At 46.9% G+C, this 19,161-nt stretch overlaps 1 protein-coding gene across 1 annotated transcript; it reads left to right on the top strand.

Annotated features, from left to right (window-relative positions):
- The first annotated feature begins 12,223 nt into the window (after positions 1–12,223).
- On the top strand, positions 12,224–15,054 carry LOC119286449 (probable monogalactosyldiacylglycerol synthase 2, chloroplastic). The gene is made up of 8 exons (XM_037565828.1): positions 12,224–12,598; positions 12,707–12,879; positions 12,957–13,118; positions 13,203–13,344; positions 13,426–13,650; positions 13,763–13,825; positions 14,066–14,140; positions 14,437–15,054. The coding sequence occupies exons 1-8, from the start codon at positions 12,293–12,295 to the stop codon at positions 14,695–14,697; spliced, it is 1,407 nt and encodes a 468-aa protein (XP_037421725.1). The 5' UTR covers positions 12,224–12,292; the 3' UTR covers positions 14,698–15,054.
- Positions 15,055–19,161: the final 4,107 nt, after the last annotated feature.

Below are 19,161 nucleotides of genomic sequence, written 5' to 3'. Positions count from 1 at the left end.
TGATAATTAATTTGCCATCCCGTACTTTGTAATTGATTTTATGACACTTTTTATTTTGGACTTTGATCTTTTGCCACTTTTCAACACAAAAACAAACTTTAAAAATAATAGACAACATAAATGAACAAAATAGAGGACTATTATACCCTTATACCTATTTGACCAAACATTACACAGGGGAAGGGATGAACTCTTGCTGCACTCCTCTCCTGAACCTTCTTGCTACTCCCTGTCGGCCCTTGTTGCTCCTCGCTAGCCCTTCTTGGCCTGTTGCCGCTGCCCCTAGTATTGCAGTCTCTCCTTCCGCCATCGCTCCGCCTGCTGGTTAGGGCCGCCGCCGCAGGGGAGATGAGCGGGAGAGAGGGATGGAACGGGAGAGAGGAAGGGAGCGGGAGAGAGGGACTCACCGGGGCCGCCGCCGTCGAGTACCACCAGGGCCGCTGCCGCCCAGTAGCACCAGAGCCTCGCGTGCGACATAGGGGATGAGATCGAGCGAGCGCTCCTCTGTTCCTAATCAATTGAGAGGTAAGGGTAAGTTTGTCTTTTGTTGTGGGACCCGTCTGACAGGGGGCAAAATATCAAACACCCAGGTAAAGAGTGTCACCAGATCAAATACAAAGTAAAGAGTGGCAAATAGTCAATGTACCAAGTAAGGGGTGGCAAATAATCAAATTCCCCCTTTATCGGAAACGTTATGGCCGTTAGCGTTTCTGCCGAACAAACGTCACGTCTTGGCGTCTAAGGGCATGTACAATGGTTGATAAGGTAGTTTTATCCAAAATCTTGCATATAATTTAGAGATGACAAAAAAGTGTCTACAATGGGTTATCTCTTAGCCTTATCTTCAATAACTAGCTAATCCTAAAAACGTGGTGAGACATATTGTAGAGATCATCTCTAAGAGAAGACAAGCCTTTTCTTGCGAGTTCTCTCTTCTCCACCTCATCATTTATCCTACGTGGCACTCCTAAAATAGCACCCTTATACATGCCCTAACGCGTGCCCATGATCACTTATCTAGTCAAAGAAGAAACACTGGTAAGTTTAACATGTTTAGGTAGGACATAAACACCATAATTTTAGCGTTATCATTTATCAAAAGGGTCAGATCGTGAAATAAAATTTGAAATGGTAAAAACAGGGATTTCAGCTGGATTTGGATGCATCACATGACGAGAGCAGCTTAGGAAAGTGTGCAGGAGCTAAGGCCAACTCCAACCTAAGGATAAATTTCGTCCGCCCTTGTCTATTTGGACCCGCGCTGATAAAAAAACGGCCCAACGCATCGATTAAAACAGACAGATGTTCATTTTTTGTCCACCTCGATCCATTTTCGGCCCTAATTTGGGTCGAGTTTGCGTCCGCGCAGACACAACGCGACGCCTCCCTGACCGCCCGTCCGTGGCACAACGAACATTGCCCTTCCCCCAAACACCCTGGCCTCATTGCCCTCGTTGTCGCCACCCAATTCCGGCCTCTTCCCCATTACCCTAGCCCTCGCTACCTCATCCACCGATGGCCCCATCGCCACTGCATTCATCGACGCCCACTCTTGCCGGCATCGTGGCCACTTCTCGCCGCCGCCGGAGTACTACAAGGCCCACCTACGTAGGCTCACCGGCAACCCTCAGCATACAATCTCTACCTCCACGGTCACCGCCGGAGGACACAGGCTTCGACAGACCTGCCGCCTGAATGGGCTAAGGACGATGCCCTTCAATGGTCGCAAATCGTCCACGCCTGCCTCGGTCGCAGCCCACAAGGTGTGGGACGTTTGCTAGGCCAAGGCTCCTCCACCCCAGCCTCCGTCTAATGAGGTACAAATTTGTCACTCTGAAGGATCATGGTGGATAGCTCAGATGTTTTTTTTACAGTAACACCCTATGTTCATCGTCTGAAGATAAGGGCGATGAGGATGTTGTGCTTGCTACTTTGGTCGTCAATGAGCACATTTCAAGTTAGCGACCATTGTTTAGAGGATCGATCATGTGCCATGCTTCAGGGTTGAATAGTAAGAGAGAAGGCGGTCATTGCCTACTCTACAACGATTGTTTCGAGGTCAAGGAACCACTATTCTCCGCCATGCTTTTTCAGCAATGCTTCCGGATGGTGAGACATTTGTTCAACCGTATTTGGAAGGGAGTGATGGGATATGATGATTCCTTCAAATGCAAGCCTGATACCCTTGGAAATATTGACTTCTCCTCTTATCAGAAATGTACCACAACTGTTCAGATGCTTGCATATAGAATTCCTGGTGATCTTGTGGATGAGTATGTCCGCATGAGTGAGTCCACATGCCTTGAGGCATTGTAAATTTTCTACAAAGTTGTGGTCGCAGTGTTTGGCCCAGTGTACTTGGTAGAACCAAATGATGTGGATGCGGATACAACCCGGTTGTTAGCCATAAATGAATCAAGAGGCTTTTCGAGAATGCTTGGAAGCATAGATTGTATGCACTGGGAGTGTAAGAACTGACCATTTGCCAGGGCCGGTCCTGAGAATTCAGGGGCCCGTGACGAAACCAGAACATGGGGCCCCTTTAATGTACATATCAAAATCATGTTCAATATATGTATTAGTGAAATGTTATCAATAAACACTAAAAATGCAGAGGCTGTGGTACAACCCCTTTGCGAAAAAAACAGTGAAATTGCATCCAAAACTGAATAAGTAGATATGTATATATTACCATGAAATTTTCTCCTAAATGGGGCGCAACCCCAAAACCTCATAGATAATAGTTTTACAGCATCAAACCCATGGAATTGATCATCAAGTTAATTTTTTGTAAAGAATTCAACCTAACTTACTGGTTAATCCTGCTTCCGTAGATATCGTCCAATACTCAATCGTGGAACACAACTACTTAAACTCTTCGTTTTCATTCAGATTTAGTAGGTGTTCTATCCTCCACCACATTTTTGTCATGTGTTGATTTTGTAAATTTCCGAATTACAAGATGCCCATTATGATCTAGTCCCTCCACCCCATTATATAAGAAGGTTTTTTTGCACTACACTACAGTCAAAAAACGTCTTGCATTATGGGACGAAGGGAATATTACTCAGAATCAAAATGTGCTTCCGACGTATTTTGTGCTACTAACATTTTCTAATTTACGTAAGTGTCAGTCATAGCTGTTAGATGATATTGTATAGAGGGAGGAGAGGTGTTTTAAACTTGTATCTTTCTATCTCTTCTTCTGTTGTAACCTTCCTGATCTCCTGTAACGATCAATCTCGATCCTCTCGATCTCTTGTAAGCCACGGTACAAATGTGATATAAATATAGATACGGCCCGAGCAAAGGATTCAACGCTTTCACCAAAGTTTACATGGTAACAGAGCCTCTTCCTCGATAGATCGGATAGAGATTGCATCTAGCTACCTAGGCGACCGCAACCATGTCCACCACCGCCGCCGCCATGACGGCTAGCACCATGGGTGCGCTCACCACCGACACCTCCTCCACCTTTGCGTCATCGTCCACCTCCACCTCCACCAACTCCTTCCTCGGATCGCCGCCGCAAGAGAAGCTGACGAGGGGCAACTTCCTGCTCTGGAAGGCCATCGTCCTACCCCAGATCAAGGGCGCGCAGATGGAGCATCATCTCGACGCGAAGAGTCCGACACCGCCGGCCACCCTCACCATTACCAAGGACGGCAAAGAAGAACAGGTACTGAACTCTGCACGATCCCTTTGGTTTGCACAACAGCAACAGCTCCAAGGCTACCTGAAGGGCTCCCTCTCCCGCGACATCCTTGCTCAAGTCACCACGCTCCAGATGCCGGCTGAAGTCTGGCTTGCCATCCACGACATGTTCGCCGGCCAGAGCCAAGCCCAAGCTATCAATACACGCATCGAGTTCACGAATATCCAAAAAGGTAACATGACTATGGCCGAATACCTTGGAAAAATTAAGAGCCTTACCGATGAAGTTGCCTGCACTGCTACTGCGCTCTTCGATCCGAAGATCGTGTCCAAAATCTTAGCCGGACTAGACATGGATTACAATCCAGTCGTCTCGGCCCTTGCTGCCCGGGTTGAGCCCATCACTGTTCAGGAGTTGTACAGCCAGCTCCTCAGCTTCGACGCCCGCCTCAGTCTCCTTCATGGCGCAACCTTTCGCCAGTCCTCTGCCAATGCCGCCTCGCGTGGACGCGGCCGTGGGTGCAGCCACCACGCGCAACGCGGCAATGGGTGCGGGTGTGGCAACGCTCATGGCGACATCGGCTACAACAACAACTTCAACAACGCCGGCGGCAGCAGCTACAACAACACCGGCAACCGATCAGGGGTTGGTGGCTTCAACAACAACAACAGCTGCCGCCCTCCCTCCTCCTCTCGTGGCCGCCCTCGCTGTCAACTCTGCAAGAAGGCCGGCCATGAGGTGATGGATTGCTGGCACCGGTTCAATGAGAACTATGTGCCCGATGCTCGCCATGTTGCTGCAGCCATGCGTGAGCAAGGAGGAGATGGCGTCTGGTATGTTGACTCCGGTGCCACAGACCATGTCACAAGTGAGCTGGAGCAACTTGCCCTCCGTGAACAGTACCACGGCCATGATCAGATTCATACCGCAAGCGGCGGAGGTATGGATATTCAACACATTGGTCAAGCTTATATTAATCCCCCTATGCTTAAACGTGATCTAGTCCTCAAAGATGTCCTTCATGTTCCTCAAGCTGATAAAAACCTTGCCTCTATGTCTCGTTTAGCCACTGATAATAACATCTTCTTTGAAACTCACCCTCGTTATTTTTTTATCAAGGATCGGGTAACGAGGGAACTTCTACACCACGGGAAATGTATTGGAGGCCTCTACCCCATCACATCCGGAGCACTTAGTTGCAAGCATCGTCAGGTCTACTCCGCCATCAAGCCCTCTTTGGTAAGGTGGCATCAACGATTAGGACATCCTTCTTCAGTCCTAGTTAAGCAAGTAGTCAATAAAGGCAACCTTTCTTTGTCACATAGCCATGTTAGTGATTCGGTTTGTGAAGCTTGTCAATGTGCCAAGAGTCACCAACTTCCCTATCCTAGGTCCGATAGTATATATCATGCTCCTTTAGAGCTTATTTTCAGTGATGTATGGGGCTATGCCCGAGACTCCTTTGGAAGAAAAAAAATACTATGTCAGTTTCATTGACGATTATAGTAAATTCACTTGGATTTATTTACTCAAGCATAAATCTAAAGTTTTCTCTGTATTTCAAGAGTTTCAAAAACTTGTCGAATGCCACTTTGACAGAAAATTTTTGACAGTTCAAAGTGACTGGGGAGGAGAGTATGAGAAGCTCAACTCCTTTCGTAGCATAGGCATTGCACATCATGTGTCATGCCCTCATGCCCATCAACAGAACGGCTCCGCCGAGCGTAAACATCGTCACATTGTTGAAGTTCGTCTCTCTTTGCTTGCTCATGCTTCCATGCCTCTCAAATATTGGGATGAAACCTTCATCACTGCCACATATCTTATTAATCGTTTGCCTAGCAAAGTCATTGGCAACTCTACTCCTTTGGAACGCCTCTATCATCAAAAACCTAATTACAACTCTCTGAAAATCTTTGGGTGTGCATGCTATCCCAATCTTCGTCCATACAATCGCCATAAACTCGAGCTTCGTTCTACTCAATGTGTGTTTCTTGGCTATAGTAATCTTCACAAAGGCTATAAGTGCCTTGAAATTGCCACTGGACATATCTATATTTCAAGGGATGTTGTTTTTGACGAAACTTTGTTTCCTTTTGCCAAACTTAATCCCAACGCAGGCTCCCTTCTTTGTGCTGAAATAGCCTTGCTTCCGGATCATGGGGGTGAATTAAATAAAGCTGATCATGTGGAAAATTCCAAAGAAAATTGTAATTATGCAGATTGTGGTCGTCATTGCAGATCTGGACGAAACAACACGAGATCCCATGCTGATGCGGTTGGCAGCAGCGCTGGATCCCATGCAGATCCTCGCATCAGCCCGTCTGTCTCTGGTGGCGCGCGATCGCAGGAGGATATGCCTCCCCTGCATGCGTCCATTGGCGCACGGGTGGCTGACTAGGCAGACTCCGCCTGTCTCGCCTCGCGATTCGGTGAGACCGTCCGCCCAGGCATGGGCGCATGTGCGCGCGTGGCCGACAGCCGCCACCAGGAGGAGCTCACCAGCCCAGGCGTGGGCCGAGGCGCGGGCTCCGGTACGCATGTGGCCGACAGCCTCTCCCGGGTGGAGCCCGCCAGCCCAGGCACGGGCGGGGACGATGCAGCGATTGGCGCGACTGCTGCCAGGGGGACACCCGCGTCAGCAGCGTCAGGATCCGCTACAGGGGCAGAATCTGCCTTGGATCTAGTACCTGGATTTTCTGTGGAGGTGTCTACTGCTTCTGGATCTCCTGTGGCTACGTCAGCAGCACCAGTTCAGCCTCCTCGTCGACACACTCGGTCATAGTCAGGTATTATCAAAGAAAAGGAGTATACTGATGGTACGGTACGATATGACAGAGTCAAACGTGCTTTTCTTAGTAGTGTTGGAGAACCAAATAATTTGCATGATGCTCTAGCTCATAAATAATGGAAGGAGGCTATGGATAATGAATATGATGCTCTCATGAAAAATAGAACTTGGCACTTAGTACCTCTAAAGAAAGGTAGCAATGTTATAGATTGCAAATGGGTATATAAAATAAAAAGAAAACCTGATGGAAGCATAGACAGATACAAGGCTAGATTAGTTGCCAAAGGTTTTAAGCAGAGATTTGGTATTGATTATGAAGATACGTTTAGTCCTGTTGTTAAGGCAGCCACTATTCGACTTGTATTGTCTATTGCTATTTTCAGAGGTTGGATTTTACATCAGCTAGATGTTCAGAATGCGTTTCTTCATGGTGTTCTTGAGGAAGAAGTGTTCATGTGGCAGCCACCTGGATATGAAAAACCAAAGCACACCTCATCATGTCTGTAAGTTGGATAAGGCCTTATATGGTTTGAAACAGGCCTCTAGAGCCTGGTACTCAAGATTGAGCATGCAGTTACAACAACTTGCGTTTACACCATCCAAAGCAGATACCTCACTATTCTTTTATCATAAAGACACTATTACGATATTTGTGCTTGTTTATGTTGATGATATAATTGTTGCAAGCTCAAGTTCAGATGCTACCACTTGTTTGCTTAAAGATTTAAAGTTAGAGTTTGCTCTCAAGGACTTGGGAGATCTTCACTATTTTCTTGGCATAGAAGTGAAGCAGATCAAGGATGGTATACTTCTTACACAAGAAAAATATACAACTGATATACTCAGGAGGGTAGGTTTGTACAATTGTAAACCTGTGAGTACACCAATTTCAACTTCTGGAAAACTTACAATTGAGAGTGGAGAAGCACTTGGACCAGAAGATGCAACTAATTACAAAAGTGTTGTGGGTGCTTTGCAGTATGTGACCCTTACACGTCCTGATATTTCTTACTCTGTGAATAAGGTATGTCAGTATTTACATGCACCTAGAACAACTCACTGGACTGCAGTCAAGAGGATTTTAAGGTATCTAAAATTTTCTGAAGGACTTGGGCTTCAGATTACCAAGTCTCCTCTACTTGTTACTGCCTATTCTGATGCAGACCGGGCAGGGTGTGCTGATGATAGAAGATCTACATGTGGTTTTGTTGTGTTTCTGGGAACTAATCTTGTGTCTTGGAGTGCAAGAAAACAGGCTACTGTCTCAAGATCAAGTACAGAGGCTGAGTATAAGGCTTTGGCTAATGCTACAACAGAAGTAATGTGGATACAAACATTGCTCTATGAACTTGGAATCAAGACTCCACAAGCTGCTAGATTGTGGTGTGATAATATTGGTGCAACTTATCTGTCAGCTAATCCTATTTTTCATGCACGTACCAAGCATATTGAGGTTGATTCCACTTTGTTAGAGAAAGGGTAGCTCGAAGGCTACTTGACATTCGGTTTATACCTACTAGAGATCAACTTGCTGATGGCTTCACAAAACCCCTTACTATGAGGAGGTTGGATGAGTTCAAGTACAATCTTAATCTCGCGAAAGTTTCTTGAGGTTTAAATTGAGGGGGAGTGTTAGATGATATTGTATAGAGGTAGGAGAGGTGTTTTAAACTTGTGTCTTTCTATCTCTTCTTCTGTTGTAACCTCCCTGATCTCCTGTAACGATCGATCCCGATTTCTCTTGATCCTCTCGATCTCTTGTAAGCCACGGTACACATATGATATAAATATAGATGCGACCCGAGCAAAGGATTCAACGCTTCCACCAAAGTTTACAATAACAAATTAACAAAAACATTGTGCCTCTTGACTTGTCTAAACATAACCTATTGACTAGTACGCTACTAGAGTCAACAGTGCTGTCGGTAAATAATTCGTAATCGAACAATAATAGCACTGCTCCTAGTTTTGACTGACAAGGGAAAATCCTGCTCACGGTGACAACAATTTCTTTTGCTGTGAATAAGAAGGGCCGAAATCTCAAACTCCATAGAATGATACAACCTCACAAGATTAGATAAAAAAGGAGCAAAGCATACCTTACCGGAGCCTGACGACAAGCCTAATTGCGAGCTACTCCTTCGTCGCCGCCGCTGCGGCGTCGGCCGCGATTGCCCTACTGCGATTAGGGATTGTAGTTTTTTTAGGCAAAGGGATTGTAGTTTGGTGTGAGCGATGGGCGTCGGCGGCGGAAAACACAAGGGGGTGCGTGCGTTGGGCCAGGCACACTATCACGTTAATGCGATCGAAAGGAAAAGGGTTGGACGATGAAGTCCTGATCGTGGGCTATATTGCATGGTGTACCTGGGAGGGGGCCCCTTGGATCTTGGGGGCCCGGGGCGGCCGCCCCTGTTGCCCCCCCCCTCAGGGCCGGCCCTGCCATTTGCTTGGCAGAGGCGATATAAGGGGCATGTTAAAGCCTGCACAGTCATAATTGAAGCAATGGCATCACAAGATCTCCAGATTTGGCACTCTTTTTTGGCATGGCAGGTTCTTACAATGACATCAATGTGCTTCAGCACTCTCCGGTGTTCGCGAGGCTTTCGGAAGGCCAATACCCATATGTCAACTTTGAGGTCAGTGACCACCAATACAACAAAGGATACTACCTAGCTGATGGTATCTATCCTGAGTGGTTTACGATTGTCAAGACAATCTCCGAGTCCGTAGGAAAGAAGAGGGCTAGGTTTCCCAAATAATAATAGAGTGCAAGAAAGGATGTGGAGCATGCTTTTGGTGTGTTCCAATCTCGATGGGCTATTGTTCGGTATCCTTCTAGAACATGGAGAACTCGAAGGATGTGCAAGGTGATTACTGCTTCTGTGATCATGCACAACATGATCATAGAGGATGAGCGTGATGACAACCTCTTTGACGAAGGGTGGGGTTAACAAGGTGAAAACGTTAAGCCTGAGGATGGAGCGACAACGTATGTGCAGTACACCCAATTTCATCAAGAAATGTGTCATTGGACTACTCACATTCAACTTCAAGATGATTTGATCGAGTATAGGTGGACTCACATAGGAAACCAATAGATGTAGCTGCTCTTTGTTCAATGTATCTACCATAATTTTAAATTCATTTGGTCGTAAGCTTGTGGTTTTTATTTATTGTGTTGTAAAAACTATGTGACTTATTTGTTTAATAATGTGCAATGTTTTATTTTCATTTTTTATTCGATTTATATGTTAGAATGTCCAAATTTACAAATTTTGCAAAAAAGGGGAGAGGTGGACCAAACGGGTCTACCAGTTGGGTGCAATGCCCAAAAATGCATGGACAAGAGGTGAATCCCGCCCATACTACCGACTTCAACGAACAAAATGCGGACAAAACCCGCGCCCATTTAGGTCTATACGTTAGAGTTGGCCTAATAGGCCGACCCAAACGGACGCGGAATTTGTCCGCTTCTTATTCTTTCGGGTGGCCAAGAGGGACGGTGGCGTCCACCCCTTGTCCGCTCTTTTCCAGTAAGTGCGCCCAACGGGGTGACCCATTTGGTCATCACCGTCATTTTTATATCTAATTTTTTTCATTTTAGATATTTAGACATTTACAACAAATACACAAATGAATGGAACATCGCATGTTATTAAACAAATAAGTCAGATAGCTTACAACCAAATAAATAGAAATCGCATAGTTTTACAACCATATAAATGTAAGATTATAGAAAAAATGAAGGGAAAAGAGCAAATACAACTATTGATTTACTATGTGAGTCCACACATGCTCAATCAAATCATCTTGAAGTTGAATGTGAGTTGCTTGATAATGCATTTCATCATGAAAATGGATGATCTGTGCAAACTTTCCCGCTCTGCCTTCAGGCTCAACCAACTCACCCCGGTAATCCCACCCTTGGTCATACTGTCATCATGCTCATCCTACTATGATCATGTTGTGCATGATCACACAACATGGCATCACCTCCCACGTAGTGCTAGTGCTCCATTTTCTAGCATCGTGCTGAACAATAGCTTAGTGATATTGGAGCACACCAAATGCATGCTACACATCCTTTCTAGCACTCTCTTGTTCTTCGGCGAATCTAGTCCTCTTCTCTCCTTGGGGCTCAGATATTGTCTTCACAAACGTAGACCACTGAGAATAGATACCAACAGCTAGGTACTACACTCCTGCCAGTAGTTCCTCCAGTTCCTCTCACTGTCCAGTTAAGATCGTCAAAATCTATATGATTAATGGCAAATAACTACCCTAATAAACTAGTGTATAAAATATACTCCCTCGATAAAGAAATATAAGAACGTTTAGATCATTAAAGTAGTGATCTAAATGCTCTTATATTTCTTTACAAGGGGAGTAGTATTATTTTAAAGGGAATTGAGTAAAATAGGAACTTGTTTAGGAAAAAAATTGTTCCAGTATTAGGGGGTGTTTGTTTATAGGAATTTATTGGTGTAGGGACTTTAAAAAGTCTCTTTTAGTCCCATCTAAACCAAACAGGAGGGACTTATAGGGACTTAAAGTGAGCATTTGAGACTTATGAAAGAAGACCCTGAGGAAGAGTCTTATTGAGACTTTTAGTTGTAACATGGTCTTTTAGTCCATGTTTAGTTTCAGAAACCAAAAAGGTAGGGACTTTTTAGGAACTAGCGACTTATTAGTTGGGAGTAAAAAAGTCCTAGGGCTTAGGGCATGGCCAACACTCCATGCTGGACTAGTGCCCCGGCCTACCATGTTGGACGCGTTGCCGCGTGGAGAGAAAAGCAAAAAAAAAAGCTAGCTACCTGCAGAGCCGAACGGGATCCTGTAGAGGAGACCGACGCTCCAGCAAAAATGAAGGAGAGAAAGAGAAGAATGATGCAAAAGCGATGGAGAAAAAGAGATGGAATGGGTCGCTATTGGCTGGACCAGAGGAAGATAGGGAAAGAGAAGGTAGGGAAGGGGACCATGATGGGTTTTGTGGATGTAGTGCTTCAAATTTTTATTTCATACATGGAGTCTGGGGCACTTGTATACTAGTGTGCCCATTGTACATGCCCTTATAAATCAAAAAGAGCCTTAGTACTTTTCATGGAACCTATTATATTTTGTATATAAATTTACTAGGGGTATACATAACCATTATACACTCTATCTTAGAATATAACATCGAAAATAGGCATGGCAAATCTAACGTTTTCTTCAGCAATTTATATTGGCTCGGTGACGATAATTTTAGCTTGCAAGCATGACAATTCTCTGGTAAAAAATATGAACCGATATGGATTTGCCATACTCGTCAATTAAACTAGTCATTCGGCGGACATGATTTACCATGAAAAACATTTCTCCACAATCTTGTGTGGATTCTGGGAGACGACTTAAAGAAGCCTAAAGTGATCAGTGAACAAGAGGCGGCACGGCATAATTCGAGCATCTCTCGCAGAATCATCCTCTCGCCTCCCGCTCAGCACGCTGCTCCAAGCAATCATCCAGCCGTTCCGTTCCCCCCTCCCATCCCATGGTGGTAGTCGAGTTGCCTTGTCCGCTTCTACTTTACCTTGCAGTCACCAGCCAAACTCACCCTTTTCTACGTGCACCCTTACGCATGAGCATAATTACTGATAAGTCCTAAACAGCTCCTGGAAAAGGAATATTACACGGTAGATTCCTCCACAGAGTAAGCAAATATGACTTACATCAGGGGGTGAAGTGAAATACATCCACACAAGAGCTCGAATAAAGCGCTCTTCCCCGCCCGCGTCTTCGCTTCAGGCCGACGGCAAAGGGCAGGCTCGCAGTCTACGACGAGCTCATAGGACCCAAGGAGCGGCGCCATGGTGATCTCGGTCCCCAGCCACCGGCGCTCCATGCGCAACGCAATGCTCGGCGGGGGCCGCCAGCTCCACAAGCCCCTTCGCTGCGCCTTCTACGACGGGATTCCCGGCGAAGGCCTCGCCGCCGCGCTCGCCGAGGCCACTGGGAGCGTTTCCCTCTCCCGCACCCCCGCCACCGACGGCAGCGTAAGTGGGAAGGCGGTGAGGAACGTGCTCATCCTCATGAGCGACACCGGCGGCGGCCACCGCGCCTCCGCCGAGGCTCTCCGCGACGCCTTCCGCCTCGATTTCGGCGACGCCTACCAGGTCCTACAAGCCTTAACCTCTGCTCTCCGAAGTTGGACCTTCAGTTTCGCTCTCCAAAATGTCATTTTGTTAAATTAAATTTGGTTTGCTGCTGGCTGGTCGGCGCAGGTGTTCGTCAGGGATTTGGGGAAAGAGTACGGCGGCTGGCCGCTGAACGACATGGAGCGGTCGTACAAGTTCATGATCCGCCATGTCCGGCTCTGGAAGGTGGCCTTCCATGGCACCTCCCCGCGCTGGGTTCACGGAATGTACCTCACCGCCCTCGCCTACCTCTACGCCAAGTACGAATTCCAGCCACACTCGATTCACGGAATGGCCTTGTTGAGGTTCTTGAATTATGAATTTTGTTTTGCTTCAGCGAGGTGGTGGCCGGGATGATGAAGTACAAGCCGGACGTGATCATCAGCGTGCACCCACTCATGCAGCACATCCCGCTGTGGGTGCTCAAGTGGCAGAGCCTGCAGCCCAAGGTCCCGTTCTTCACCGTCATCACCGACCTCAACACCTGCCACCCGACATGGTAACCAACCGGCACGGTGCAAACTGGGGATTTTCTTGACTGATCAGGATTCAGGAGTAGCATCTGAAACCACGAACTTGGCAGGTTCCACCACGGCGTGACGAGGTGCTACTGCCCCTCGGCCGAGGTGGTGAAGAGGGCCCTGACCCGCGGGCTCGACCCGTCACAAATCCGCGTGTACGGGCTGCCGATCAGGCCATCCTTCTGCCGCGCCGTGCTCGACAAGGTCGGCATGTCTTCGACCTTCGCATTCTTCTGCCATTGCCGGGTCCAATCAGCTCTTGAACTCTGCTTGGTTGGTTGACAGGATGGGCTGAGGAAAGAACTTGGCCTGCACCCTGAACTGCCTGCTGTTCTACTGATGGGAGGCGGTGAAGGGATGGGCCCGGTGGAGGAGACGGCCAAGGCCCTCGGCCACGAGCTCTACGATCACCGGAGACGCCGGCCGGTCGGGCAGGTCGTGGTCATATGCGGCAGGAATCAGGCGCTGCGGTCCACCTTGCTGTCCCTGCCATGGAAGGTCCCTGTCAAGGTACCATTGCAGATGCCGAATCTAAGATGCGCATTTCAGATGGATGCCTCACTATGCTACAAGTGATTGTTTGGTTGGTGCTGACTGAACTTTTCGAGCGTTTTGTCTTCAGATTAGAGGGTTCGAGAAGCAGATGGAGAAGTGGATGGGCGCTTGCGACTGCATCATCACTAAGGTAATCAAGGTTCCTTCTTGCAGATATACTCCCTCCGTTTCTAAATATAAGTTTTTCTATAGATTTTTTCAATATGGACTACATACGGAGCAAAATTAGTAAATCTACACTTTAAAATATATCCGTATGTCCGTGTTGAAATCTCTAAAAGGGCTTATATTTAAAGACGGAGGATGTATATGCTATGCCTTTTGACTCTTCATTAGTGATCTGACTGATGCATTGTTGTGGCACTTGCAGGCTGGCCCTGGCACAATTGCAGAAGCCTTGATAAGAGGACTTCCAATTATTCTCAACGATTTCATACCCGGACAGGTCTATGCTTGTGCCACTGCAGTAGTTTTGAATCATACAATTATAGGACCCTATCAAAAGGATTTTAGTCAGCTAAAAAAATATTTTAGTTGGTCCAGACAATCTAGACTAGAGTAGCTCAATTTTCTTCTTTTTGCGTGGTGACTACGAGTGCTGATTATATTTCCGTTATTGGTAGGCCATCTGAGAGTGACTGCTTGTTGCCATTGTCATTGACTAGTGATTACTTAGCTTCCACCGAGATCTCATCAAATATGTCTCTAGCTAACATTTAGCCCTTATCTCTTATCATTCAGGAAGTAGGGAATGTGCCTTACGTGGTCGATAACGGCGCCGGTGTGTTCTGTAAGGACGCAGGTGAAGCTGCAAGACAAGTTGCCCGATGGTTTACCACAGAAACTGACGAGCTCAGGAGGTACTCCCGCAATGCGCTGAAGCTAGCGCAGCCCGAAGCAGTGTTCGACATCGTGAGGGACATCCACAAGCTCCAGCCGCAGCCTGCCGCTCTAACCCGGATCCCCTACTCCTTGACCTCATCGTTCTCATACCATATATGAACCCGCGGAACCTCTTGCAGAATATACTCTGCAAAGTGAATATGCCTTCAAACTTGGCTGTGCCTGGGCTTGGATGCCTGCTGAAGAACCTGTATATACCATGTAAATAACTGGATGGAACATCTATGTTAGTGCTTCTGTAGTGCTTGACTGCTTGTATTGGTCTATTGGTAATTGAAATGTGAAAAGAGACGAAATTATTGCTTGATAAGTATATACTCCCTCCGTCTCGAAATAAGTGTCTTAACTTTGTACTAACTTTAGTACAAAGTTGTATTAAAGTTGAAGCATTTATTTTGGGACGGAAGGAGTAGTTGTAGTGCAGTTGCTTGTAAAAGATCAGTTGATTTCTTTATATGAAATCGTAGGGAGAGGGATCTTTTTGCTAAAAAAAACATACGTTGCTAAAGCTATTGTCATTGTCATACATGTTTTGCCGCCCGAGTTTGATACCAAAATTACATAATATGGGTTGGATTCTCGGCTATACATGCACCGGAGGATAACCCGCAAACTCAATAACTCAACCAACAACAAACACCAGCATATAATCTTTTGGAATCAAGTTTAAATCAACAAAACTCTCAATTAAAACTGTATTCCACTCTAGTGGTCCATTGAGTATCATAATTTTTTTTTGAACCGAACCAGCAGGAGCTCTGCCATTGCATTAAGAGGAGGGAACAACTGTACATCAGCTGAAGATCAGCTTACAGAGAAGGAGTAACCAAAACAGGCAAGAGGGCCATGAACAACCCTGTCGCCCAACACCTAAGCCTAACCCCCACATGCCTCAACTAAGAGGCGAAAGTCATCACTAGCAAGCCTGGCAACATCAGCTGCCGAAGTGCACTTTCCATCGATGGTTCTTCTGTTCCTTTCCAGCCAGATGTTCCAAAGAGCGAAAGATGCCATGGAGAGCGAGTTGTTCCTTGTTTTGTTGGGCTTGAGCTGGAGCAAAGCGCCCCACCAGGAGTTCACCGAGGAGGCAGCCAACGCTGTAGCTGTGAGGTCAGCATGAGTAGCGCTCAGCGAAAGCCACACCTGCCTCACATAAGGGCACTGAAAAGAGAGATGTGCCGCCGTTTCAATCACCAAGTCACATAGTTTACACTTTGGATCATGTGGCCATCCGCGCAAAAGCAATCTGTCCGCAGTCCAGTTTCTGTTCTGAAGCAGAAGCCAAAGGAAAAACCTTATTTTCCTATCCGTTTTCACCTTCCAAACACTGGCCAGCTCTGGTTGGTGCAAGCGCCCAAGGAACTGTGCGTGGTGCCGAGTACGAACCATCAGCCGACAGATGCCAGGCAATGCTATCTCTGGAGGTTGATAGTTGCACATTTTAGACCTTCTCCCAAAGTCCCAAGAATTGGTGGATTTCCTCGTGAGAGTTCATGCGCATTAATCCTCTCATCCAGCAACCATTGTGCAAGGCGTCTTTAACCAAGCTGTTTTTCTTTAAGGCCAATCTGAACATCAAAGGAGCTACCATAGCCGGGGACTCGCCGTCCAGCCATCTATCCTTCCAAAACTTGGCCGAGCACCCATCCCCGATGGTGATCTTAGTGCAAGCCTGGAAAAGTGCCCTATCAGAGTCGTCACAAGGCACCGGAGTCCCCTTCCATGGTCTCTGAACATAGTCCCACTCCATCCACAGCCAGCGCAAGCGAAGAGCTCTACCAAAACATTTTAAGTCCTTGATACCGAGGCCCCTAGTCAACTTCAGAGCACACACTTTTTTTCAGGACACCATGCATTTCCCTCCATGGGCAACCTCTTCGCCAGCCCACAAAAAGCCCTGCCTCAGCTTGTCAATCCTCTTAATGAACCAAGCACTCAGATCAAAGGAGGTAAGGATGTACGTGAGAGTTGCTGTGAGGATAGAATTTACAAGCAAGCACCGTCCCAGCTTGGTCATGAGCTTCCCTTTCCATGGCTGCAATCGCCCAGCAAGTTTATCCAAGGTAGGCTGCAATTCAGCCCGGGCTGGTTTCCTAATACTCAGAGGCAAGCCTAGGTAGGTGCAAGGGAGGTTTCCAGGGATACCCCCAAAGTCAGCCAACAAGCTAGGCATATCAATTTGCTCGCATCTAATGGGGTAAGCGACAGTCTTGAGCAGGTTCGTTTGCAACCCAGAGATGTCCCCAAACCTCGAAAGAATGGCCTGCACCCCCACAATGTCCTCTTGCTTAGGATTAATGAACAAAGCTGCATCATCAGCATAGAAGCTGACACGCAGACAAGCAGCTCTGTTGCGAACTGGGGAAAGGATGCCCAGATCAGTGGCTTTGGAAAGGAGCTTTTGGAGTGGGTCAAGAGCCAGAATGAACAACATTGGCGACAACGGGTCGCCCTGCCACAGCCCACGCCTGTGTCTGAAAGGTTTCCCAGGAATTCCATTGAGCAGAACCCTAGAGGAAGAGGTGGCCAAGATCAAGGACACAAGGTCTCTCCATTTTTGCCCAAAGCCATAGGCCCGCAACACCTCAAGCAAGTAGTCCCAATGCACAGAGTCAAAAGCTTTTGCAATATCCAATTTCATGAAGAGCATGGGAGTCCGCTTCACATGTGCCTCCTTAATCACGTTGCGAACAAAGAGGAAATTGTCATTGATGCATCTTTTTTTGATGAAAGCACTCTGGCTGTGGGAGACAATACTATCCAATTCCGGACCCAATCTGTTGGCCAATATCTTGCAAAGAATCTTCGCAATGCTATGCATCAAACTCAGGGGTCTGAAATCCCCAGCAGTAGCAGCCCCGTCCTTCTTTGGGATGAGCACAAGGTGGGCAGTGTTCAGCAAATTCCAAGTGTCCCCTTTCAGGTCAAAGATCTGTTCCAACGCCTTCAGCAAATCAATTTTCACTAGATCCCAACATGCTTTGAAGAAATTACCAATGAAACCATCTGGACCAGGTGCCTTTTCGCCATGCAAAGACCATATAGCCACCTTGATGTCCTCCATGGTAACCTGGCAGTCCAGGTGCTGCAGTTGCGGTGTGGGGAGCTCGAGGAAGCTCTCATTCAAGCAGAAACGACGCGGCTGCATATTACCCAGAAGGCCCTGAAAATGATCGAAGAGGATCTTTTCTTTTTCCTTGTGCTCAGATTTTGCCCCCTGCTGCCCCACCAGTGTTGGAATATGGTTTTTACGCCTCCTCCCATTTGCCCTCAAGTGGAACAACTTTGTATTGGCGTCATTGACTTTGATCCCAAGCAATCTGGACTTCTGCCTCCACCTGATTCTCTCAATAGCCGCAAACCCTAGGAGCTTAGTTTTTAAGGAAGCTCTCAGGTTTCTCTCATCAGAGGAGAGATCTCTGTCCTCTTGGGCCACATCAAGTTGAAAAATAACTTCATTGGCAATGTCTTCCTGCAGTCTTCTAGCCTTTCTTTTCTCCTTGTCCCATTTCTTAAGAGCATTGGCCGTCCTGGTGAGCTTTGTGTGAAGGACCCTGATTGCGTCTTGGGAGTGAACATGCTTGTTCCGGGCCTGAAAGACGATCTGAGGGAACTCTTCCGATTTAAGCCAAAAGGACTCAAATCAAAACCCCTTATACTTTTTACAATCCATCTTCTTTAGGACCAGGGGGCAATGGTCAGAGACAGAAGAGGACGCAGGAGACAATTGTAACTGGGGAAAAGCCAGCTCCCACTCCTTGGACATGAGCATCTTGTCGATTCTGGTGTGGGTTGCCTTTTCCTTTTCATTGCACCACGTGAAACGCCGCCCCAACAAAGGTAGTTCTCGCAGCTCCAGATCAGCAATCACAGCTTTAAACCTACCAATCATCCTCAAGTTCAGATTACTGTTGCTCTTATCTTCCGCCCGACAAATCATGTTGAAATCACCAACAATGAGCCACTCCTCCTTAGCAACCAATTTTAAGCTCCTGAGCTCTTGCAGAAATAAAATTTTGTCAGCCTCCATCTGTGGTCCATAGACATTGGATAAGTACCAACAGCGGTTGTCAGCTCTGCAGGTAATGGTGCCGGACAGGGAGAACTGGGCAGGTGCCAACCCATCAGCAGAAATCGTGAAATCCGAGGAGCAGGCAATGAGCATCCCACCCCTGGTACCATTTGCCGGGTGGAAGATGAAGTTGTCTTGAAAGCGGGCACCCAGAGTTTCAGACACCAGTTTTTTGTCAATAACAGCCAGCTTTGTCTCTTGAAGGCAAATGATATTACAGCCACAATCAGATACCAATTTAGCAACAGCCCCTCTCTTTGCCGGGTTGCAGAGGCCCCTAACGTTCCAGCTCATAATAGACAACTCCATATGGAAACCAAATCAAACTCAGCATCACACCAGCAACATCCACTCTTTGCCATCCAACAAGTTGTAACAGCCAACGGCCACGCCAGCGCCCATAACAGGGGAACAATAAATTTTTCAAACATTGGGAAATAGAGGGGAAACTCAACACACATCAACATCAACCAGCTCAAGCCTGAACCACC

The sequence above is a fragment of the Triticum dicoccoides genome, chromosome 4A (assembly GCF_002162155.2).
Source record: "Triticum dicoccoides isolate Atlit2015 ecotype Zavitan chromosome 4A, WEW_v2.0, whole genome shotgun sequence".
In the NCBI taxonomy this organism is placed as follows: domain Eukaryota; kingdom Viridiplantae; phylum Streptophyta; class Magnoliopsida; order Poales; family Poaceae; genus Triticum; species Triticum dicoccoides.
Note: the sequence above shows the minus strand (reverse complement) of the source record. Positions and strands in the feature narration are given on the sequence as shown.

Coding starts and splice junctions, on each gene's coding strand:
- LOC119286449 (XM_037565828.1), top strand. CDS start 12,293: ATGGTGATCTCGGTCCCCAGCCACCGGCGCTCCATGCGCAACGCAATG. Junction 13,345..13,425: donor GCCGCGCCGTGCTCGACAAG/GTCGGCATGTCT, acceptor GTTGGTTGACAG/GATGGGCTGAGGAAAGAACT. Junction 13,651..13,762: donor CATGGAAGGTCCCTGTCAAG/GTACCATTGCAG, acceptor TTTTGTCTTCAG/ATTAGAGGGTTCGAGAAGCA.